At 41.6% G+C, this 25,629-nt stretch overlaps 1 protein-coding gene across 6 annotated transcripts in view; it reads right to left on the reverse strand.

Annotated features, from left to right (window-relative positions):
- Positions 1-1,298: 1,298 nt before the first annotated feature.
- The window catches only part of SMARCD3 (SWI/SNF related BAF chromatin remodeling complex subunit D3), a 75,831-nt gene continuing 51,500 nt past the window's right edge, over positions 1,299-25,629 (reverse strand). For 3 of the 6 annotated variants that reach the window (XM_088171448.1, XM_088171519.1, XM_014890428.2), the window contains 9 exons: positions 20,415-20,537; positions 18,604-18,699; positions 18,006-18,107; positions 16,340-16,501; positions 13,876-13,973; positions 8,975-9,110; positions 6,767-6,889; positions 5,446-5,547; positions 1,299-5,348 (listed from right to left, as the gene is read on the reverse strand). In XM_088171448.1, the coding sequence (XP_088027574.1) occupies positions 5,295-5,348; positions 5,446-5,547; positions 6,767-6,889; positions 8,975-9,110; positions 13,876-13,973; positions 16,340-16,501; positions 18,006-18,107; positions 18,604-18,699; positions 20,415-20,537 (996 nt within the window). In that variant the 3' untranslated portion in view covers positions 1,299-5,294. Of the gene's footprint in view, positions 5,367-5,445; positions 5,548-6,766; positions 6,890-8,974; positions 9,111-13,875; positions 13,974-16,339; positions 16,502-18,005; positions 18,108-18,603; positions 18,700-20,414; positions 20,538-25,629 lie in introns of all 6 variants that reach the window. The other 3 variants (XM_088171358.1, XM_088171410.1, XM_088171244.1) reach the window with 1 other exon arrangement.

Below are 25,629 nucleotides of genomic sequence, written 5' to 3' on the forward strand. Positions count from 1 at the left end.
ACCCAGGAGCCAGAGAGGAAGCGAGCACAGCCCGTGCGGGGCGGGCAAAGACGGGTTATATATAAATATATGTTTATTATAAACAAGATTTATATATATATATATATATATATATATATATATATATATATATATATATATATATATAAACAAGTTTCTTCCAAGTTGCTCTCCAACCACTCGTTCATGGAAGGTTAATGGAAGTTCACGATTCTTCCGCTTCCTTCTAGAAAAATGAAATCGTTCCTCAGCTGTGGAGTGGTTCCAGTCCAGCCCGAGCACCTGAGGAAAAAACATCTCCTCCCTGTGTTCCAGGAAGAGCTTTTCTAGGTGAAAGAACTGAAAAAGACTTGGCACAGAGCACTTTTTTTCCTGGAATAAGAACACAGGCAGATGTAGCAGTTTGTCAGGACACACTGCGCTCTCTTCCCCAAACACAACTCTGGGCTCCTTTGCAAACTGCCTCGGCCATGTGGTTTTCTCTAGGAGAAATTAAGGAATTGCTCATGGCAGTTTGGAGTTTATGTTATCACAAATGAAAGAAAGTAAATAAGAAATATTCCCAGAAAGAGCCTTTGGGACCTTCTTGGCTGAGTTGGGAAGGGGACATTGATTCCCTGCAGTGCAAATACACAACCACCTCCAACACAAAGCAAAGATGTCAAGGGGGGTCTCACAGCACCACTCTGACAAACCTCGTTGTCATTCTTTTTTTCAGCGACTTTTGCAATCGAACTCTGAAGCTGACAAACCACAACTTTTCCCAGCGCTCCATCCAGCCACGCTGGAACAAAACAATATTCCCAGCCAAATCGACAATGGACAGCTGGCAGGGGTCTCCTCTTCAGAAGCTCCTGGCTCGATCTGGAACTACAACGACAGATTACACATAGCAGAAGAAACTCCATTGGATTTTTTGATAGAAGTGGCATCCACCTGTTTGCAACCACAGTGGAAATGGTAACCGTGTAATTCCTACAACACCTCTCAGCATCCAAGCTTTAGCTCTAGGCTGTCCATGAGAGAAGCCAGATCTCTCTAATGGAAAGGATTTCTCACTGATTGCGTATGAAATGGCTGAAGGTGGAATCTAGCGAAAAAAGGAATTCACAAGAAAGCTCTAGGGCAAACCAGTTCTCACCTTTGTCAAGTCCCATTAAAACCTGTAAATGTTTGCCTGTCTTGCGTGTACATTCGCAAGTGAAGAGAAATCCAAACACTAGAGATAATCATTATCAGGAGCAGAAAGAAACCAAGTTACCTGTCTTCATTAAGACACACAAGGTTGGTGCGGCAGATACAAAGAAACAAAGTATTTATTGTAAAGGCTCTTCTATGAATCACTCAAATCACTCGGCATCATACAACGGATATGGTGGCTACAGAGTAGAGGGAGTCTCTCTCCCCTTCCCCCTATTCTTTATACACATATTTGCTCACTCTCACAAACCCACAGTTGTATTTTTTAAATGGAGTTCCTCTCTTCAGTGAGTGTGGAAAAGATGTGTTTATAATACAGGATCTGGCAAACAGATACATCCTATTAAACAACAGAGCAGTTACAGAAAGGAGACTGCTTTCTTTAGGAAAAAAGAGCCTTCTTTCCCTCCTTATCTTTTTGCACTGCCATAAAAGAGCTCTCCACACAAAACCAGACCAACAACCCTGATTAGCTAATGCCTGATTAGCATTTTGGCAAAATTAGGAGCCCTAGGATATGCACCAATATTGATTTACACACTAACATTTTCACTTGGCTTCCACATGATAAGTTCTAAACAACGTAATGTAAAAAACCTGCCAGCCAAGACAATGTCAGCTACCAACCCTGCTACGTGGAACAGCCGAATCAACAGTGAAAATGCTCTGACAGTGCCTCAAAGTTATTTGCAAAATTTTTGGTTCTGTCCTTGCCCCCACTTCCCGGGCTACACACGGACACTGTTTCTCCCAGGTGCTCTGGGTGTGTGCGCACACACACACAGAACGCACACACTCACGTGGGCTCTGCTGTTTCCAAGAGTACTTTGCACGTTATCTTGTGCTGTGTCTGACTGGTGCTTCAGTGGCACTCTGCTCCATTTTTTAACTTCCTTTCCCACTATTGTATTCTCTTTATTCCACAACTGAACATTTGCTTCCCCTTCAGTCTCTAAGAAACATTTGATCTGATTCCTGCATCATGGCCAGTAAGCCAGAAGACTAAAAAGAACCTGTTTCTAACCTGCCACATCAACACTTCTGCTCCAAGATACATTTCCTTCCTACTGGTACTCCAGAACTCTGTTGAACCCTTTCCTAGTTTGATGCTATATTTTTCAACAATCTATATTATCATCTATACATTAACTACTTCGATGCACAGAATGTTTTTCTGCGGTATGCATAGATTTGTACTGTACTGTGGCAACAGAAGACCCTGAAATATCTTGTCGTCTTTTATACACACAAAAAGATGACCATCCTGAACTTTAAATAAATTTCTCATTCACGGTCTGCCATAATTAGCTGCCTGTTCAGGGCCACCACCTTTCATTTTCAATGCTCAAGCAACACGTGGTCTAGTCGCTTCCAGTATTGCTCCATTATTTCTCTTCAAATAAAATTTCTTTTTGTTTTGTAAACAAGCAAGCTCTTAGCTGCACCTATGGAACAAAGGACAAAATTTTTCTCTGTCTGTCTTGAGTAAAAGACCCGAACAGCTCCTGAACACAGGAAAACGGCATCAAAATCTCAAACTCCTGTTTAACCAAAGGAAAGACACCTGACAGCTATTCCTAAGACTTACTGGTAGTGACCAGTCTTTTTTATAGACAGTGGGATATAAGAATTTAGATTCTGGACTGCTATCTCCAGTGCCATCTCCAGTGGCTGATTCATGCACACACCCATTTCAGTATAACCCTGCTGCTTGACACAGCTTCAGCAGTTGTGCAGTTGTGGCACCAACACTGGCACCAACACCACATTAGTTTCGTTAATTTGCTCTTAAAGAGACTTGGAACCAGATCCATCCAATTAATTCTACAGAGGCTCTAAAACCAGGCTGGACTCCAGTATGTTGTCAGCTGTGGCAAATGGCTGGTATCGCTCTCAAATATCTGCCACTTCAGCGGAAGGCTCTCAAACCCCAGATTTCCCTGGCAGATATTCTGCAGGCATCTATCTCAGTCCTTCTCATATCCCTGCGTATCTTTCTCTGCATTTCTTATTCCTGCAGACTGAGCACAGCCCCTGAATGTAGCTGCTCTGTTTGCCACATACAGACAAGAGTTTTGTACACTGAGCAGCATGCACACAATGGACACAGCAGCATAACAAATATGGAAGCACAGTAGCAGATGACCCCCACTGTTTTCCCCTTGTAATGCTTGCTTCTAGTCCAATTAGCAGAGTCCTAAATTAAGTAACATTTCAAGTCAATCACTGCGGCAGCATCACAGCCCCTCAGTATAACCAGTTCAAGACTGCAGGATTTCACATTTTACTGTGAAAAAAGGTTTTAACACAAAAGGGAAAAATTTCAAAAAGCCATTCCCAGTAAAAGGCCTCAGACAACGAGGTACTGCCATACTTTTTCTCACACCAACAGGTTTTGTGTGAGAGTACTGCCATCACGTAAATTCAATCAAAAGTAAATTTTCCAAGACATCTCTCAACACAAGGGATGGACTAAAAGCCACGGCACTACTAATGTGAAATCAAAGATATTAAATAAAGCGGTAAAGAGAAGACTATCTCTTCTGTGACTGAAGAGAAGAAACTTTTAAGTTAAACTAAGACAGAAATTGGCAAAGACAGCAGAAAACACAATACTAGAGAAAAAATGCATTTATTCAGAAGAGCTGCCTTCCTTCCATACCACATGTGAATTTGATTCTCTTTCCACGGAAGTGAAAGAAAGGAGGTGAAAAGGAGTAACCTAGAAGAGGATTTTGAGTGCCACATCAAACAGACAGAGTTATACTTTGGCAGCTGCTTTTTGGACTAGAAATCATGTTGGGCCTTTAATTACAACTCATCTGTGCACTACAAAAAATAAGGAGGGGAAGGATTTAAGGAAGATGTCCCTGCTTCCATGTAATTGTTCTATAAATTCCCATTGTCTGAATTTGTCGTACATTTACAAAGAAGACGATTTACAAGGGATATGTTCTCTGTGCTATTTAAGGTTGATAGTGCTTTTTAACTCAACAGCATCCAAAATAACCAGCATGTATCACGTATGGGAGAGCTAAATAATTCATAGTAAGAGGCAGTTCACCTATGATCAAAATGTGGGACCAATCCAGGGACTCCGATAACATCCTGAACTAAAGAAAAAACTACCATGTGACATGAAGTTAAGCTTCTACACCAAGAATTAGGAAGTTCTTTTCAGTGATGAACCCTACAGGCACACAGAGAAACATTTAAATAATCTGGTATTTTACATATATACTTACTGTTAATATCTGCTGTGTTAAAGGCAGGCATCAGCAAAGCACCATTACATTATTTTAATTTTCTCAGAATGCCTCATTTGTTGCTAATACCATGGATATTAAGGATGCATAAGAAGCTCTGATCCCAGGGATTGTTCTCTTTCAGAACAGATCATATCCATCTAGTGATATGTGATTCAATCTACCTTTCACTGCTGGGACAAGGGCAAGAGAAGTTATTTGCATCTGCAGAAGAGATGGCCTGACTATATGTCTTTCTTTCAGACGGGCTCTGCATTCCAGGATGCGAATGCTCCTAGTTTGCTCTTTCAGATGGTGAGATAGCTTCTTGCATTGGTCTGGCTGAAATAAAAACTCCATTCAGGAATAAGAAGCATTCCACAGCTCTAAGAAAGACTATCTTGTCTAATTCCAGATAAGCTACTCTTTGAGACTCTTGGGTACCATAGGGTAAGAGCTGCATTTATTTCTCTACATCTGTAGTCTCCCAGAACACCTATCTCAACCTCCCCCTTGGTGCCACCCACGACTCTAAGCACAGCCCGTTAGGATTTGCCGTGTAGTGTCTAACTTCCCACTAGAACGTAACAATGTGTGTTGATGAGTGAACCTTTAGTCTTCTTTCACACTGACACTTGTATGGTGCTGTCTCTGGCATGGAATGGTTTGAGACATCCGTCCTGGGCAAGATTTTCAAAGGTCACTCTAAAGCTGGTGTTCTGACTGGTGTGTTGACGGCATGTTCTCATCCGGTCAGGAAGCAGGTCCATGTGTAACAGTGAGCTAAGTAACACTGAGAAGTCCACTGGTTTGGGGGTCGTGATGCCAATGGAATCTTGTGAGCAGTACTTATGTGTTACGCACTCCCAAAGATTGTTCCAATTCCTGTCGGCGCTGCTGGATCTGAAGGAAAAAGACACACTGTACAGTTTAGCAGATTAAATTGCTCAGCAGCATGAAATGCATTTATAAGTCAGCAGTGTGGATATTTCCTTTATACCTTGCAGTAGAAATATCTGCTCACAGCTTCTTGAGACCACGGCTCGTGATAAAATTCAGCTCTGCGTTCTTCCTCTGGGTTTCCAACCACATCAGTCATCACCTGGGACAAAAATAAAACCATTTTCCATCACAGCTCTTCTACCACATAGAGAAACTTTCAGATTTACCCAGAGTGAAAATTTATCGACATTACACATAAAAATGGTCAGAACTGTTCTCAAAGCCCAAAGCAAATGGACAATGTGTGCTTACTGCCAAAACAGGACCATAGAAAGATCAAATGGTTTGTGTTGGAAGGGACATTTAAGTTAATCTCATTCCATCCCCTGCCATGGGCAGGTGCACCTCCAGGTCAGGTGTCCAAGATCAAGTGCTCCAAGCCCTGTCCAAGCTGCCTCCAGGAACAGGGCAGCAGGGGGTTGGAACCATTCTACAAAAAAATGGAATTCTGATGACTATGTCTGCAGCATCACAGAATCACAGGTAAATATCTTTATTGGTATATTTTGAAAAGCAGTGTTGTGGAATCACAACTCTGATGCCAGCAGGGCAGAACATTAATAGAAAAAGCTCTTATGGGACTAGTTGTCAGTCAGAGAAAACTGAACAACTATTCCATGTACATAGCTAGACAAGTTCCTCAAGTCAAAGTATGCTTTATTTAAACATACTTCCAGATGCCTGTCCCCTTTGAATACAATATATATAATAATAACCATAATCTTAACAGTAGATTTTTTAAAGACTATTCACTAACAATATGCATTTATATAAGAAACACACAATAATTTTATTAAAATAATTTCATGGATTCAATGATACAATTGATTTTGAGGCATGTCAGTTAAAGGCAGAAAATGTGAAACTTTATGAGGAACAAATTATTAATTTTTGCTGCCAAACAACTGAACTTCTTTACATTCCATTTCTTGCATATCTCAATGAAGAGCTCAAGGGCAGCCAATAAGATTAAATTATGAACCAACACCTAAATTGTGTTCTCGTACTACAGGATGCTCCTGCTGAGTTTTACACAGCTTTGAATTTACAGAATACGCCAACAAAGCCCTGCATTTTGAACTTACTGTCCAGCCACCAATTGACCTACTGCTCCCATGAAACACCACTGTTCCACTGGAACCAGAATACAGCCTAAACTCTCTTTCCTGCATACTATCTGCTCTGGGATTGCAGCAGTCCACTCGTCTGTCTGCCACCAACCATCCATCCTACCTGTTTGGCTAAACACTCTATGTACATTTAGATAAAATTCTTCCATTCTGGTTCCACTATTCATTCTTTTTCAAACCTTAGCTCACCTTAAGATCCCTACTTTGGGACCGGAGAAGGTCTTGGATGTATCCTTTGGGATCCTTGGAGAAACTCAGCATAAAATCACGTTGTATTTTTAGCTGATTTATGGACTCAATTGTCTCATGAATCTGACAGAAAAGAAACAAAGCAGATATTCTTTAATTTCTCCCATGCTCCAGTGACCATCAGGTCAGCTCTGTTACTATCTTTGTACTCTTAGTAATGTACAAAGGTGACAATTCTACACTACAAACTTGTGCAGCCCTTCCTAAGGTTTTTTCAATTAAAAAAGCAGCAACTTAACTGCAATGCTGCCACTACATTCTGGTTTCACTTGTACTTCTGCAATACAAATATGTACAGGATTCTCCTTCATTTCCTGCACTGAACTTCTGCTTGGCATGCATAAGTAAGCCAGGTCACTGTAAAATGTAATAATTTCCTGTGTGGAATCACTCTGCCTGCCAAGAGCGGAATCTTTCAGGAAAGATACTACATAAGTATGCAGTTAAGCAGTGCCCAGTACAAGAAATACAAGTTATTCTCCTGGTTACCATCATGATCATTACATCTTCAATATCCTACTGTAATTCTTAAAAACTCTAGCAGTTTCCTGATCAAGTCCATGTCAAATGAATAGCCATGACTTCTAGACTTTTTCTTAAGAGAAAGTCCATAAAAGTCACAACGGCTGCAAAAAGAAGAGCGTGAACAACAAGAAATCATGAGTATGGAAGGTTTCTAGAAAATGAATCATATCTTCAGAAACATTATGGCAGAAATATTAACTAGCAGGGAAGAATGAAGACTGGAGAGGAGTCAGGGTCCTATAATGGATAATATCGTCAAGTATGAACAGGAGGCAGACAGTTCATTTGCACACAGACATACACAAAAGCAAACTTTTGCTACCCTGCTCCTCTAACATTCTAGTTTGAAATAGTAAACCTATCTTGTTTGGTTTCATGTATTCATCTCTTTTGCCCAAACAGCTAAGGTGACCAAGCACGCGGGAGAAAATAATCCTCCCTTGATCTGGTTAAGCCATCAAGGCCACTACTGTAGGTACTATATGGTACGTTAAGAGAAGAGACCTGCTGTCAAAGTAATTCCTTCTTTGGGAAAATGGTATGGCTGTGCAGAGTGGACTCTATTGGCGTATGCTGAATTCCCAGGTGGGGACCCCATGGCAGCACAGCAATGCAGTGCACAGAGGGTAACAGGAGCAGCCCATGCTCACTCACCCAGCAGTGACTTCAGTAACTTCACCGATAACAGCTTGCTCTGTACTGTAGCAAATATTCAAACAAGAGGTGACACAGACATGGGAAAAGGTGAGTGGAACTGGGAACAGAATAACCCTATGCATGCTGCTTGCCAGTTTGTATAGGCTGGGAACCAACTGACTGAGCAGCTGCCCTGCTGAAAAGGACTGTTCTCAAGAGCCACGACAGCAAAGATACTGCAACAGTTTCCAGAATCCATTGCATTGCTGGTGCCCAGAACCCCTTTAAAATCACATGAAGACCAGAGATGAACATATTTGTGTGTATTAGCAACAAACAAAGAGAACCTGGACCTTGCTCTGAGAAGGCATTTTTGTTTATCCCTTATTGACCCAAATCAGCCATTGACACATGCCAGAACTGGCTATCAGCCTCTAGGACATGAACCTCTAAAACAGCCTGCAAAACCCACCACTGCCTTAAGACACATATTATTATTTGAAGTGCACATGATCCTCTTCCACTAACACTTAAAACTGCCAAAATACTCCAAGTGATTTTCCTGCCATGCATGCTCCATATTTCCACCTAACACAGAGAGCCATTCTGCAGTTATGAATACAAAATCCACGCCCGAGTATGAGATTCTCCTAGCTTTGGCTTAGTAATTTAGCAAGATATCATGACCTTTGCATAAAAAGCTAGTCATACAGTTCAGGTGGTTCTCAAGTGTCAGGGGACTCAGTACACTACCTGTGAAACTTTATCACCTCAACAACCATGTCAGGCCTTGGATCAAATCCTAAGTGGGAATGCCATTCACCCTGATGTACTTCCACTGCATTTGGCTGATTCATCTCTTGAAAGCACAGGCCTTTAACAAGTCCTATCTCACAACATTACTGTCTTTGATGCATGACACCAAACCCATGTGAAGCTACACAGTGAGTACATGTACCATGGGATACTTTACTCTTGGGCTTATACCTTGTTATCCAATGCTGTTATCTCCTGTTGGTTAGCTGTTGAGAGAAGAAAACTACTCATCTGGCCCTTTAATGGGTCTTCAACTTCTACATCTATGTCATAACAGGCGGTCTTCTTCTGATCGTTGGGGTCAACACTATGAAGAATATAACACAAGATCATGAGAACTGCCATAACGAATCAGTATGAATTTTCATCTAGCCCAGAATTCACTCTTCAATAAAGCCTGTTGCAGATGCTGTGAAAAAAGATTAAGAAGAGGGTATCTTTATAAATTTTCATATTCTGGTATATTCTCTCATCTTTTGTCAGTCAGACTTCACAGACTTTTGAGCTGGAGCTTTTGCCCAGACCATGAAATTTAATTTCTAACATGCTCCTTAGACCTGTTACGCTAAATACCAGTATCATCCTTTGGCTTGTCCTGCCCTAAATTTATATTTAATTTGCCAACGTTCTGACTTAACATTTATTTTATTGTTAGACTAAACTTTCTTAGCAAGAAAATAGCCTTAAGTGCAGCAGTTGGTAGATCAGACTTGTCACTATCACTTGCAATATAAAAATGCTGGCTTCTCAACCCTACATGTGAAATGGTGTGTACCTGCAGTGGGTAGTAAAAAAATTTGATCAAAATCTAATTGAGCTTGACAGACTTGGATGGGTGGAAGAACTTCCAGGGATGGATTTGTATTAGGAGTGCTATAAGCAGGTAGAGGAAGGTGATTCTACTCTATTCTCAAGACCGATGAGGACACACCTGGAGTACTGTGTTCAGTGCTGGGCTTCCCAGTGCAAGAGATATATGGAGCTACTGGAGAAAATTTTGCAAAGGTCCACAGAGATGATTAAGGCATTAGAACACCTCACAGCTGAGGAAAGGCTGAGACGTCTGGGACTATTCAGCCTAGAAACCAGAAAGCTGGTGGGGAGGGAACTTACCAAAACTTGAAGGGAGGGTTTAAAGAAGATAGAGCCAGTATCTTTTCAGTGGTACCCAGTGACAGGACAAGAGGCAGTTGGTGCATACTGAAACATGGGAGGCTCCATCTGAACACCAGGAAACACATTTTTACTGTAAGGGTGACCAAGCAACAGCACAAGTTGCAGTAAGACCTTGAAAGCCCATCGGCCGTTCCCCCAGCCCAGAGTCTCCCATGCTGGAGACACTCCAAAGCCATCTGGACACGGCTGTGGCCAACCTGCTACAGGTGGCTCTGCTTGAGCAGAGGGAGTTAATTAGACCAGATGATTTCCAGAGGTCCCTTCCAACCTCAAACATTCTGAGAATCTGTGATGCTGTGGCCGCCTGCAAGAAGATGAGCAGAAGGAACGCTAAAGAAAAAACCCGGTCTGGTTCTGCCGCTCGTGTCGAAAGCCACAGAGAAGGCTCCCCATTGTCTCTGGCTCCATTGCTCCTGGCTGAGTGCTGTCCTCAGCCTCCCACGGTCCTGAGCTCAAGCCAGCCAGGGCAGCAGGGCTGTGCACAGGGATTCTGACAGGCTGCAGAAACAGGACGGCACTGCAGCACAGGAACAGCTCTGCTCCTGGCATGGAATGACACCGTGCAGGGCAGGGCACAGGTGGGCATCGGTGGGGAAGGAAACAGGTTGGCAGGAGAGGACTTGGGGGCCCCGATGGACAAACAACAAGTGCAGAAGGCAGCTGTGGGGGGTAAAGCAGCCACAGCAAAGCCAGCTGCAAAAGGGACTGTATTAGTGCAGGTACCACCATCAAGGCCAGGAAAGAGGCTCTTCCTTGCTGGGCCACGCTGGTGAAACTGGATCTGGACTGGTGGGCACAGGACCACAGAGATGTGACACTCTGGAGCGAGGCCTGCAGAGAGGCTCGGTAGGATGGGGCCTGGAGCACAGACCTGCCGAGAGAAGCTGCAAGAGCTTCTGCAGCCTGGAGAAGAAAAGGGAAAAGGAGATGGCCTGGGAGAGCACGACGGCCACACGGACTGGTGAAGCACAGACAGGGCCAGCCTCCCCTTGGAGGTGCATGAGATTAGGCTGAGAGGCAACAGAAACTCACTGCACCATGGGCAATTCACTCCCTATAAGGAACTGCTTTGCAGAAAAATCATGATGGTAATCAAAAAGGGGGAAGGCAGAGATAACCTGTTTGTACTAGAAGAATGTTGGAGAGCTATGCTTTGCAGTCTGCTTGTGTTCTTTACTAGTCTGGAAGATGTCTTGCTTCTTTGCAGAAATGGAAATCCCACAGGGGTTATTCTTTCCACCTCTGATTTCAGGTGTGTCAGCTGCAATTAGTAGCGCAACTCAAAAAAATCTCCACTTCTAGCTTGAGCTCAGGGTAAGATGTGACTTCTACCAGTTTTAAATTTGATGCATTCAGTATCGTGGGGATCAGAAACCACTACAGAATCTGTATTTTTAATTGCATTCTGCATGTTTGAATCTACCTAGTATTTAAAATATTGGTCAAGATCAGAGACTTTTTGTGCAGCTCTACTTTATGTCCACTTCAACCCCATTGCATTGTTTCTTCCTTTTTTTTTGAAAAGGAAGGTTCAAAAGGAAGGGAGAGCGATTCTACAATGCTACTATGATTTCTAGAACAAGTTCCAAATACTTCAAATTTTCATCTCCGCGTATCGTCTAGAATTAAAATGAATAATTTTGATCTACTTGATCTTCCTGTAAAAGGTAGGCCTGAGGATTTATCTGAATTAAGAGCACATATATTTACAACAACTAGTGTTGAAAAATTCCCTGTAGTAGTGTGCTGGTTTTGGCTGGGACAGAGTTCATTTTCTCCATAGCAGCTGGGATGGGACTGTGTTGTAAATTTGTGCTGGAAATGGTTGGTCACACAGAGATGTTTTTGTTATTGCTGATAGTTGCTTACAGCTTTTCAGCTCCTCACACTGCCCATCACCAAGAAGGCTGGGAGTGCACAAGGAGCTGAGAAGTGACACAGCTGGGACTGCTGACCCCAGATGACTACAGGGATACTCCAAACCATGTGGTGCCATACTGAGCAGTAAACTGGGCCAGGTGTTCACTGCTTAGGGTCTCACTGGGCATCACTCAGTTGGTGGTGAGCAATAGTTTTCATCTGTATCACTTGTAGTGTTGGCTTTTGTTCACCACCATCATTTGTTATACTGTCTTTATCTCAACTCATCAATTCTCTCCCTTTTACCTTTTCAACACTTGCCCCTGCCCTGCTGGAGAGAGAATGAGGGGATGGGGAGTCTGAGCTGAAGAGACTGGATTAAACAAGGACAGGCAGCTGGCATATTGTTTCAGTGGCTGACTACATTCACTCTGAAAAACTGAATGCGGGGTGACAGGGCAGAGCATTTGTGGGACCCTGTTTTAAGCTTGGTTGGACCAGGTCCTTAAGTAGCCTGGATAGACTTTGAACCTGATTTGAGTTTGGGTGGGGAGATCTCAATGACCACCAGCAATCCCTTCTACTGTAAATTATTCTGTGATGAGTCTAAAAATTACTTACTTTCTTTAAATTCAGTGACAGACTTTCAGATTTATTTTAGCTTAGCCCAACACTGTAAAGACTTCACTGCAAAAGTACTGCCTGTTCCCAGGAAATAAATTCTTCCTTTTTCCACACTGTTATATCACTATTGTTCAAGGTTGTCAGGTGCTGTGTGGTGCACCCAGTGTATTACAGAATGCTGCTAGACACAAAGCTGTAGCTTTGTAACACACACCTGTTCTTTAGCTGGCGACTGACAAAAACCACTTCCTCCAGTACCTTTTTGTCACCTTTCTGCCCTTGGAAACATAAACATCAGTTCCTTGTCATTTTTCTCTAAGCAATGACTATCTATCTCTGAGGACCTCAGCTTTTTTGTGGTCCATCAGACAGGTCACTGAGCTGTGCCCAATGACAGTACATACACAGCTCTCAATCTCCACGGCTGCCAAGCTGCTTTTTCATTACTCTGATATACTCAAATGGATCAAAAAGCAAATTTTATTTTCATAGCTTATGTAATATTTAAACTTCGCATTACATATGTTACAATTTAAAATAAAGAGCCTAATTTTAAGCAAATTCAGAAACACTGGGTGTCAATATTCTGTAGGAAATCAAATCTGTAACTTAAGTAACAATAATCTTTAAACACCTAGAACCAGAGTTTTGACCCTGACCACAAAAAAACTTGGAAAGGATTGAAATATATGAACAGTAAAGTTGCAATCCCCAGAAGTCTCTTTATCCCCCTCCTCCATGTACGCAGTTGTCACTTAAATAAGGCACGTGCTGGAAGAGCCCTAGAGAGCTGAAAGTTGTGTTTCATCTGCTATGCCACACAGACATCTGTTTTGACATGGATATGAGAGCTCAGCATCTTGGTCACAGTGACCTCCTCCGAATCCAGGCATTCTTTGTTGTCAGTCTCTAGAGATCTCTTGACTCCTTGGTGTTCTCAGGACAAGACTAACCGTCAAAGAGCTGACCCAATCCCAACAAAGCAGGCATGGAATGGCCCTGCATTTGAAATCTTAATGCTGGTGTACATATTGCATAATATATCAGTGATTAGAATGATTGGCCATGATGTACAATACCTCATTTCAATTTCTTTTTTATCTCTTTTTGTGGGTTCAAACTTTCATTCCTCTCTCCTTAGGAAAAAAGCTCAACCAACTCTCTCAATGGTATTCTAGTAATTAACAAACTTGTTTTTCATACTCCTAGAAAACTGGTGCCGTGATAGTGAAAATAATTCAGAATTATACAAACTACAATAACACACAGAACGAACACACAACAAAGTCCAAGGTATTCACCTGGAAGTTATAAAAACTGGATTCTGGTCCCTACAGGTACTGCAGTTGTTTCTGTACTTTATCTAGTGAGTGTTTTGCACATGACAGTGCTGAGCTGACCGACCAGCTTACCTGATGATGTGGTTTATCACTATCGGGTCTGGTGGCAGCAGTAGGTTAGTGAGTCTCTGAGGAATTTCAGAAAACTTTAGCCGTGGACAGTCAAAGATCTGGAACACAATAAACAAGAAGTGTTGTTTGTCCAAAGCCTATCTTGCAGTTAAATGAGAAAGTAAGAAATCTGCAGATCACATGAAACTGAGACAATCACAGAAGGTGATTTTGAAAGCTATAATTTAGGTTCCTTGCACAGATTACATTTTTGGTCACTTCTGTCCCTGTACTTTCATCTGGGCTTGCAGACATATCCATCAGGTCATGACAATTCCAGGTGTCTCACTTTTGGTTTAGCTGCTGGAGGGAACAGGACACTTAACTGGGACATCAGGATCAACTGTATCAATGATGGGAGAGAAGCAAATACTCTTACTGAGGGATTACAGCAGCATATTGTAAAGAAAATTATGGTATTTTTTTACCAGAGAAAACATAAAAACAGTTTGCCTCTTTTCCCCCAAGGAATGTTTCCTGCAATATTTTGTGCTAAACAAAATACAAGAAAACATTTCTGGATTTTAAAGCCATTTGTAATTTGTGGGTTTTTTAGGATTACAGAAAAATAAAGTCAATGTGATATTATTTATTTTTAACCAAAGCCTGAACAGCCTCTTGGGAGGGATTCACCCCTTTCCAAACAATGATTCATGGTTACCTTCTCTTTACTATGGTCCAGAATCTAAACGGAATCACAGACTCACAGAACATGCTGAGTGGGAAAGGACTCACACGGGTCATTGAGTTCAACTCCTGGCTCTGCACAGGACAAACCCAAAAATCACACAATGCATTTCTACTGATTTCAGGTGGAAAAAAAAAATCTTCTGGAAAGAGTTACAAGCTGTAGAGTTTGGAAATTTTCTGTGAGCAATTGCAGTGCCTTGCCATGAATATAGAAACTGTCTTTACACCTGGAGTTTTCAGAAATATAATTATTACAGCCTTTGTTTCCTACTGAGATTTTTAATGCTCTGAACAGGCAAACAGACTTTTCTCTAAAGATATTCCATTTAAGCTGACCTTAAAAAATTCCAAACCTGAACTTGCTATATATTAATATTTGCCTTAAAATTTTCCCTTATGTGGAGGCAATTTGTAAAATGTTCAGGCCTATGCAAATACCTCTTAGGCAAACTGTTTTCACCTGACAGAAGAGATACAATACTATGAGTAGTGTATCTATAAAGAGAAACAACCTTTGCAGCTCCAGAGACAAAGGATGCAGGCAGGGTTGAAAAGAAAGGACTCTCAGGTTGTAGAACAGACATACAAAGTCAGATGCTCTGGGTCCTCAGACAGGGTATCTTTTGAAATTCAGTTTTCTCAAGTGAGTGAATTTGGCAGCAGAAATACCTGGGAGCCAGCTCTAGGAACCACTTGCAAGGTTCTATTGCTTTTGAAATACCTTTGAACCTTTTTTCTCGATTTTGCTTGTAACACAGTCTGTGTGTTACAATCTCCCTGCTGATGTAAACAATGTTTTTAAAACAGAAAAGGATCCGTCTTCATCAGCTCAAAAATCCATGTTGGACTTGCCTGCATCCAGGAATTCAGCCAGCTAGTTTCTGAAGAACAAGGAAGTAACAAAACCTACTGAGTCTGCAGCTCACTCCTTATTTGAGTTCTGAATTCTGACACTTGATAGTGATGACTGTGGAATTCCCACCCAAAATCTCTCCACACCAAGCTCCATCCCATCTGCTGTCACCTTTCAATGTCAAACTCCCGGCACGGATGCATGCCCGAGTGACAAGAGCTTTAAGAAGGGAAAAGGGATCAAGGACACACATTAGTGAGAGGAAGATAGGAGGCTTGAAACTAAAGGTGGGTGGAATTTTCCTAAAGCTTTTCACATTCCTGCCTAACTGGAGTTAGTGGTCTAAACTAAGTTAGGCTCTGAAAGCCTCTCTGGCTACAGTGATCCTGGTGGGTCAGGTAAGTCATTCAGTGATAATTTTTTAGTCTGTACTGTCTTGTGCCTTCAGACATAACCACAATGCAGCAGTGCAGGATTCAGAAAAGCTGGCATACCAACTGAGAAGACCAGTATGGCAAGGGGAATGGCAGAGGCACTGGTGCATTATGTACTGCTCCCCCAAGTGATACGCACACTTTTCCTTCCAGGAGTTATGTGGCTAAAACTATAGAATCTACAGAAATATTATCAGACTGGAAGGCATTACTAACCCAATTCCTTTGGCCTCCATCTCTCAACCTGAGAGTACTAGGGGGTTTTGACAACACTGGCGAGACTATTAATGATATTAGTTGTAGTGGCTACTGAAAGCCATTTGGTACTGAGGATATCACAAATCACTAGGGGAAAATAAAAAGCAGTCATCTGCATTCATCATCCCAAATTTGTGGCTGGATGTTACAGTTTGCTTCTAAAGAGCTGCTGTGTCCGAAAAAGAGTTACCTGCTGGAAGTACTTGTCACAGTTAATGTATTCCTTATCGTGGGAGTCTTGCAGCTTGTTTGTTTTGATGTACTGCCAGAGTGCCTGGATGATGGCCGAGCGCGTCTGCGTGTGGATCCCCAGCAGACGGGCCAGCCGCGGGTCCAGCTTAAACTGGGGAGGCTGCAACAGAAAGCCCAGCAGGTGGCAATACAGAGGAAAGCGGACACGTACACAAGTATGAAGTTTCAGTTTTCATTCTTGGAGGACTCTGTTCCTCAGGAGAAGCATCCCAGTCAGTGGCAGAGACTACAAATACATGTTTGTATTTTTGTAGCCCACCATCGGTGTTCTGGAAGAGGAACATTGTACCTCCACACGGACTACATGTAGCACATGCTTTAAATAATAAAAACCTGCACAAAGACTCAGGAAAAATTTTCCCTTTCAACAGTGATGCAAAATTTGGCTTTTGAGAATGGGAGAAGAAAAAGAACAGCCCTTCCTCTGAACTACTGGAAGTTAACCACAGAGGGAGAAGGAAGGCAGGATGACACTTCCACAGCTGCTAATAACTGCTGTCTCACATCAACACACTGTCTTGGAATTCTGTTTGTTCAGGCATGTTCTCACCATTCTGGTGCACACCAAAACATTTACCCAATCACAACCAGTCAATGGATTTTATTTCTCTCCCTGATCTCAGTGATACAATTCAACTTTCCCGTTCTCCATCTCTTGTAACATAAATTCCTTGGATAATTTGGAATTTGATGCTTCTTCAAGTGTGTACTCATACTCAGGTGTAGTATTCACCACATTATTAAGCAAGGATTACTCTGATGGGTGGCAGGTCACCCAAAGCTAGCTTTATAATAGACCAAGACCTAAGGAAAACATAACATCTATTTTAAAGCATAAATTTATAATAATGGTGAGCATAAAAAACACATTATATTGTCTTAACAGTAAAAATTCTCGCTGCCTATATCGGTATTTCAGTTAGCCTATATGCTCCCTAAAATTAATAAAATTTTCTCTCTGTTAACATAAAATTGAGTGTCTACATCCTGAATAGATGTTATTTGCCTGGAGCAAAAGAAGGTGGCAGATAAAAAGTTCTTAAAGTTATACCACCAAAATGCATCTGAGCCTGAACTGCCATTGAAAAGGGGGATCCCATCTACTTGCAGCAGTGCATTCTTAACAGTTTCCTTAAAACAGCAACGTTTCTTCCAAGTGTAGTGTCAGTAAGATTAGTGAGCTCCACAACTGCAGTATCCATCGTTTGTGCCAAGGTAAGGCTGGCACAGCTACACAGCTAATTCAGGTACTACTTAGCAAAAGCTACTTCTCTGAATTTTTTTTAGAGAACCACACATGTAACTTGTGTGCAACTTACCTGACCATCCTCTAAGAAGCTAGAAGAGGAAATGCATATTTTTTCTGCAGGTGGGCAATAAAAATACTAATTATCATAATGCCAAGACCAATATTTTGCTAGACTATACTAGAAACTCACTTGATTTGTTCCCTTTAGATTTTAAATAATCATTCTAAGTTCAATGGACAGTGTGACATTGCAAGTACAAGTATATCGGGTTTGGAGGTGTGTGACAAGATGAATTTGTTCTGTTGCACTAGGTCCCAGTGGCTGTAAGGTCCAGGCTAAAAGCAGAGCACTGACCTGGTAGTCCAACATGAGGAGTAATGTGCATCGCACGCTGACATCCCCAGGTCTCTTCACCTGGAAGCCATCTGTTTCCTGGGTCGTAGGAGTTCTGTGCCACTAACAAAGGGAAAAGCAAAGTTATTGGTCTTTTTTTCACCATAGTCCATAGAGGTACATCTTGCGCAGGACACCATGCCAGAATCAGACAAGTACAAGCTTCCTGAAGATCTGGCAATCCAAAAAAGAAACCTGACAACAACAAAACCGAACCACAACACCCCCCCACCTCCACCCCCCAAGCATTTCAATTCAGCTTTAGTGCAGAATCTGCTCTGCTGTTAACATACTTCACTTGTTAGGAGAAAGGTGAACAATATTTTCATCTTTTCATACATTCTGTTGTAAGATGTGAACTGTATCACTAATATGTCTATGTTTTTAGAGAAGATTCATTTAGCAAACCTTCTTAAGAAGAACAGAATTCTGAAAACTTTGAAAATACCTTAAATTAAATAATGAATGCAAGGTCCCTTAAACAAGGGAGGCAACAGGCACCAGGTGTTTATGTGTACCAGTAACTGGTTTGTGTGCAAAGGGTGCACAGCCTTCTCACCTCCACAAGATGATTGTCAGGTCCATAAAGATCTTTGTCCAGTTCAATAACCAAACTCTTAAAAAAAGATGAAAACTTCCGTTTCTGTTTGCTGAGCTGTACAAGCAGAAGAACCAGACATGTATAAGGCTGCATTTATTAGCTTGTGTCCTAGACTTTCTTCTCAGTCTCTCTGCCTTGAACATTAAATCCCACGTAAACCACAAGTGTGATCAATCTAATGAGTTCTTCCTCTGACAAACACGGGATAAGATGCAAAAATCTCTACAGTAGTGGAACAGTGCACACTTTTAGAGAAGGTTTCCTTGACTCTTAATGTCATTGAAAAGAACTTGCTTGTAAGGTGAACATGGCATGAGAAAGATCCAGAGAACGGCAATGAAAATTATCTCAGGACTGGAGCACCTCTCCTGTGAGGACAGGCTGAAAGAGCCTGGGTTGTTTAGCCCAGAGAAATGCAAGTTCCAGGGAGTATTTAAAGGAGGCTTGTAAGAAACATTGAGGGAGAATTTTTGTATCTGTAGTGACAGGTCAAGGGGCAATGGTTTTAATGAAAGACTGTAGCTTTGGACTGGTCTTACAAAAGACATTTTTTACTCAGAGGGTGGTGAGGCCCTGGCACAGGATGCCCACAGAAGCTGTGGCAGACCTATCCCTGAAAGTGTTCCAGGCCAGGCTGCATGAGGCTTTGAGCAACATGGGCTAATGGAAGGTGTCCCTGTCCAGGGCAGTGGGATGGAATGAGATGGACTTGAAGATCACTTCCAACCCAAACCATTCTATGATCCTAAGTCCTCTGTATACCTTTCTTTTTAACAGCCTGGGTTTTTTTGATGAATGCTAATTTCTTGGTCTGGTTTATCAGACTACAGAAAATTTACAGACTGGTTATACACTAAGAAAAACTATTTCCTTTTAATTTTTTTATTTTCATTTAATTACCACTATTTGTTGTTTACTGCATAGTTCATACTATCTCTACTTAAAAATAGAAGGTCTATGATTAATCTAACTCTCCACAGAATCCAGGCCACAGGATTCCAGTTTATTTCTTTGTATTTAAGGCAGATAATATTTTATTTTAAAAGGCTGGTAATTGAAAAGCCATGTTGTTCCAATAAAGAATTTCTTTCTTTATTGAAATATATGCTCTAATTTCTAAACCGAATTTGTCCAACCTCAATTCCCAGATGTTGCACTTTGTCACCACTTCCTCCTCCAGCAAGACTCTGATTCATGTACAGTTACCTCCAGACAGATTGAAGGCCCTGCCCTCTCCATGCATGCATGTTCCATCTGTTTAGCCTATAAATACCTGCCTGTGAAGTTCATTCAAATAGATGACACCTTTATGGGGAAATTCCAGCCTTCCCCAAGGATGCCACCGAGGTTTCTAAGGACTTAATAAGGGTAAAATGTTTCTTAAATCCTTGCTCTAATCGTTCATACATCGTGTTGTACCCCCTAAGAATATGAAGTACTGTCTTCTCGTTATCCAGCTCTTCACAACATACAATGCCCACTGTAGGCCTGAATTATCACACCTGTTGTAACCTGAACCCTGCCATCATCTCTTTAAAGGGATTAATCTCAGCCCTCTTCTTTCCACTTCCTCCTACCTGTCCTTATGTCTGCCTCATTTTCTGCTGCACTCTCCAACATTCCCATTAGAGTGTTCTCCCTCATTTGGGTAAGCCAACACTGCCATTTAGACATGTTTTGTCTCAGCTGATTCCCCCAGTAAAACCTACCACCCCAAAGGACAATCTTTAGACTCCTGCCAGCCCCAGTGAAGCAGAGATAAGTCATACATCATCCAGGAGCTTCCCCTCCACGCGCAGCTCCCACGAAGCAATGCTGCCATCGGAGTCATCAGCATCTGATTTTGCAGGATTAAACGTGTTGGAGATGTAAAGCCTCAGTTTCCGCTTTTGCTGTTATGCACAAAGGAAAAGTACACATCCAGTTTAAGTTCAAGATCTGAGGAAGCCTCAGGAAAGGTGATAATTGCACATTTAATAGGGAATCTCCATGTTTTGTACAGTTGCACCAATTGCATTAGAATTTAAGATTCTGTTACATGTACGAAAATACATTGAAGAGCTGAATTGGAAAATTCCTTTCAAAAACTCTTGGCTATACAAACATGCTAAAATTCACTGTAAATGAAGGAAAACAGGAGGTTGCCAAGCCTGAGAAATGATACATCCTGTACTTCTGGATTAGATAGTTGAGAAATCATTGTGAGAAAAGCATGATACGATGTCCTTTCTGGCTTCAACCTAGCTAGATTGCTAAAATTCAGCTGCAACTCTATTGCAACATAAACGTCTTTCACAGTTGCATTAGTTCAGATTTGTAAATGGCAGTCACACAGCTCATGCTGCAAACTACTGCTGGGGACATCTCTGCCCACCTGCATTCTACCATCATGCAGCATCTGGTAATAATCCTCCTGCAGACACACCTGAACACGCTGACACACACGCACTGGCTGCCTTACCCTCCTCCTCACCCCAGCTGCCTTCACCCTCAGCAAACATGGAGCAGCTTCCTGGGAGACCTGACTGAAGGAAGGCACTCTGCTTCATCCCTAACCCAGGTGCTCAATTCTGTCAGAGAAACCATCATGCCTACACACCGTGACTTTTACAGACCACCTGAAGTTTCCCAGTCACTGTAGTGGCTTATGGCTGTGTCATTTCTCAGCGCCCTTCCTTCCAGGCACCATGTGGAAACCCAGCTATTAAGTCTGACGTATGGATCCCAGAAAGGATTATTACCGAATTACTTTGGGACTCTAATCTTCAATATCTCTGTATAACACAATGTCAAAAAGGCTACAGTTGCCAAATTAATGCTGACAAAACAGCGCAAGCAAGGAGCAATCTTGTAAAGCTTTCACACACGCACAGGAGAGAAGAAAGTTACATACAGCAGATTATACAGCATAATCTGGCACAGAGGAATGGGGAAGGCAGAGATATATGGCTGAAGAGGAACAGGAAAATTACTACATTTTGCCAAATCTGGAGAAGACAGTGATAAGAGAGGTCCGAAAGAAACGGAGCATCAACAGTATGCTCTGACAAGGGGACAGGATTTTCTGAAGTCCCATCAGTGCAGAAAATGACAGGTTTACACAGGTAAGAACAGACAAGTGGAAAAATATTCTTGTGAATCCATGCTTTTTCCATCCTTTCCCACAGGGTTTCTGCCAAAGTGCTCTTTCACAATATAATTATTTTAATGACTCCAAATCTCTATTTGGTGTGGTGGACTTGTGAAGGACTTCACATTTCTAAACTCAAAATTCTTCAAATTACTCTGCACATTTTATGCACCGTTCCTAAATTTTACTCATACCTAGATCACTTGCAGAACTGTACCTACATACACAAGCAGGCTTTTACCTAATAGAGATCAAGTGTCACCAGCACCACTGGCTCCTTGTAAGAGCTACCTGGGAATGGTTCTGCTCCCAGACATTCTGGGAGGCTATCACCTCTTCCAGGTCCAGGAACTAGACAGTGGCACCTGAAGTGGTCCTATATACCCTTATCACCAACAGTGGTAATGCATACTTCATGCAGTGGAATTTAAAGAAAATAAATTTAGAAATCCCTAGCAACATTTCCGAATTGTGGCTCTACAGCCAGGAACAGTTGCTTTGGACCCTCAAGCTCCTTCTCTCCTACCATGACTATTCTCCTGGCAGCTGATTCAAGCTACCATCAAGCCTGTGAAGCAAGACCCTTGGCAGAGATCCAGGAGTATAGTCTGAATCCTACCTGAAGGCATCTGTCCAGTGAGTAATAACTATAGCATGCACAGCTATACTGCTATCATAAGGATGTCCAGTCTTGGAAGATGCCAGTTCAGAGATGAGATTTAGTCAAAACTGAGCTCAAGAAAGAAAGACACCAACCAACATGGTGCTGGGTGAGGTTTTAGAATACAGGCCATAAAGTCTCTTCAGCTGCTGACATACACCAAAAACCACTGCATTTGGTTTGCTCTCAGTACCCCTGAGAGTAGCCCTGAGAACGCCTGTATTCCACAATAATGTCAAGTTTATATCCAGAAGGCTCTCAGAATGACATATTCTTCCATCTCCAGTTGAGCAACTCCACCTCATCCAGGCAGGAAATGATAAAATTTATGAGCATATTGATTGCTTTGCAGCTTAAATAAAGCAGTGGCAAGAAGCCACTTCCCTTCAATAAATTCTGCAAATTTCTTAGCCATGCGCTTTAGCACACAGACCTAAAATCTGTTCTCCTCTCTGTATGGTACATTCTCAGAGAACAGAAGAGCAAGCAACCAAAGGACTCTCAGTAGCTGGGAGCAAAAACTAAAGAGAAGACTTATAGCTCTAGGGCAAAAAGAAAACATCACACTTCATCTCTTCAGACACGCCAGAATGTTACCACCCAAAAAGGCAAAGCTAAGCAGGGGGAACTTCACAGAGACTTGATCAACACAGTGAATCAAATCATCTCTTGTCCAAAAATCAGTAAATGCTTGTTCTCAGAGAGTAAGATACAGATCTTTGACTCAGCTTCAGCAAAAGGAACTTTAAACAGCGGTCATAGTAAAATGAAAAGTCTTCCCCTAAACCCATTGTATTTCACTTACAATTTCTCTTTAAGAAAATGGAAAGGAAAAGAAGTAATCATATGTAACAGATGAGTGGTCATGTCAGCAATGAACTCCTGCAAAGCTCTCAGCACAACTGCTGGGAGAGCCCACGTGAAATCCAACAGACCTGAATGGGAGGCTGACAGGAATGGTGGAGCAGCACACCTACAGCTTGCTCTCTCTCCAAGTTCTCCCATGTCATCTTCACACAAATCAATACAGCTTTAAGTTCAAGTCAATGGCTGAAATGCTGGAGATCTGTCAAATCCTTCAGAAAACTTCCCCTGGTTTACAGTGGGTTTGTTTTTTTTTTTCCCATTAGTATTGAATCCCTAACAAGTCAAATCAGGAAGTACCTGATGATCCCGTGACCTGTGTGCTATCCTCCAGACAAATCTCCATCAACTGCTGAAGTTAGTTTCCTTCAATGAACTCTCAGGCTGCTCATAAAACCTCCAGGACACTTTCAGGGAAGTTGTGCTTGGGATTTCAAACAAACTAACAAAGTTATTAACAGATAGTCTATTGCTGACCGACTCAAGAAAATCTGACTGCCAATCTTACAAGCAGTAATGTGTTAAGAACTCTCTTAGTATATCTTAAGGGTGAAATTCTGTGTACCTCAACATAGCATAAAAACCTCTAGCAGAAACCACAGAAAAGATTAAAATCTGTGTTTCTGCCTTTGCATATGGAGTAACTGTTTCCTAGTCTCACAGCAAAAAAAAAAAAAAACCAAACAAAAACAAAAAAGCTTTTTAGGAAGCAAAATGAACAGTGGTAGCATGGAAGCTAAAAATCAGGAGACAGAAAAAACAATGACCACTGTCTAATCATTATAAAATACCCAAATTAAACAAAGAGTCCATATCAGAGCTGGAATACGGAGGCATCTCACTCAGAGCAGCAGCAAGATATGCCAACATTTGTAGAGGAAACAAAATTAGTTAGGTAACTCCTGAAAAAAAATGGACACGAACTTAAAAATGGCCAACCCAAAGCAGAAAAACCAGTGACTTGACAGACTACACAAGCATCATAAATAATAAAAGGAACGAGACAACATTTACTGAGTTCAAAATTGCACCGACACATGAAAAATATCTGTAGACAGTTCTATCTAAGCTTAAACAACAACAAACGTCACAAAAAGGTGAAGCAAATGCTACTGAGGAATAAGATGGAAATTAGTACACACAAAATCAGCTGTAGCAGCTTATTTGGTTTTTGTATACTGTACTTTTTCAGGAGAGAATGAGGAGTTGTATAGTGACAGGTAATAAGAAGAAGCCAGGTGCACTGAAAAATTCTTTTTCTACAGTGATTGGGAGGAATTAATTTTTTACCTGAGAAAAGAGAGCATTAAAAAATCTGAAAGACATATTTAAAACATTGACTGATTAAAGAAGGAGACTAGGTGTTCACATTTTCCTTATCTCATAATACAAAAAGCAGAATACATAAAATTACGCCACAAGACAAGTGTTTCAGAAAAAAACCAAATTGCTTTCTGGCAACAATCTGATATCAATTCCTCAGTCATCTTAAAACCTGAAAGTGGGGGGAAAAAAAAATCTCAATTCATGAAACCAGGGAAAGAGACACAACAATGGTATGCTGATGCTACTACTTGTTTTTCACCTACAAATCGAGAACCTGGAAGCAAATAATTTAGTTTTTGAACTATTAGCAAATAGTTTAGTTTTGCAACTACACACATATCTGGTAAACTGCACGTCTCACAGCAGTTCACTGTAAAAGAGTGACGGTCCCTGGAGGACAGTCTCTGGTTTGGGTGAGATAAAAGTACTGTCTGTGGTGCCAGCACTTGGAGCAGGAGCCTTGCTGGTGACATGGATCACATCCGTCCTTCAGTCGGGAGACCCTGGTTCAAGCTCTGGGATGAAAATCATCTCAGCCTTAAAATTATGTTGATGGCCACAACGATCTACGTCAGGCTTACACAATGGAGAGAAATTTTTTTAGGGCGTTACTTACCTATATTCTTTTAAACATCCACTTCTGTATGAGAAGAATTGTGCCCTGAACACCACTGCCTACACCAATTTCATCTCTCAATGAAGAGATCCAAGAGTGACTAACTCACATATACATGAATAAAATGGCTATGTCTACATTCACCCAAATAAATTCCACTCCCAAAGTCCAACACGGCCTTAGAGCTGCATAGATTTTCAGTAATTCATTCTTTAATGACATCTACTGGTCTGGAGTTGAGCATACAGTTTCTGTTTCCTTCAGGCCACGGAGCTTGCTGTATCTACCAAACAGCCCTGTCTGCCTGACTACGACCTGAAAGTTCTTTCTGAATTCTGAATTCATGTGGGTATTCCATGAAGTCAGTACAAGGACTCTTGCTAATGC

Source organism: Sturnus vulgaris, chromosome 1 (assembly GCF_052056855.1).
Source record: "Sturnus vulgaris isolate bStuVul1 chromosome 1, bStuVul1.hap1, whole genome shotgun sequence".
Taxonomy (NCBI): domain Eukaryota; kingdom Metazoa; phylum Chordata; class Aves; order Passeriformes; family Sturnidae; genus Sturnus; species Sturnus vulgaris.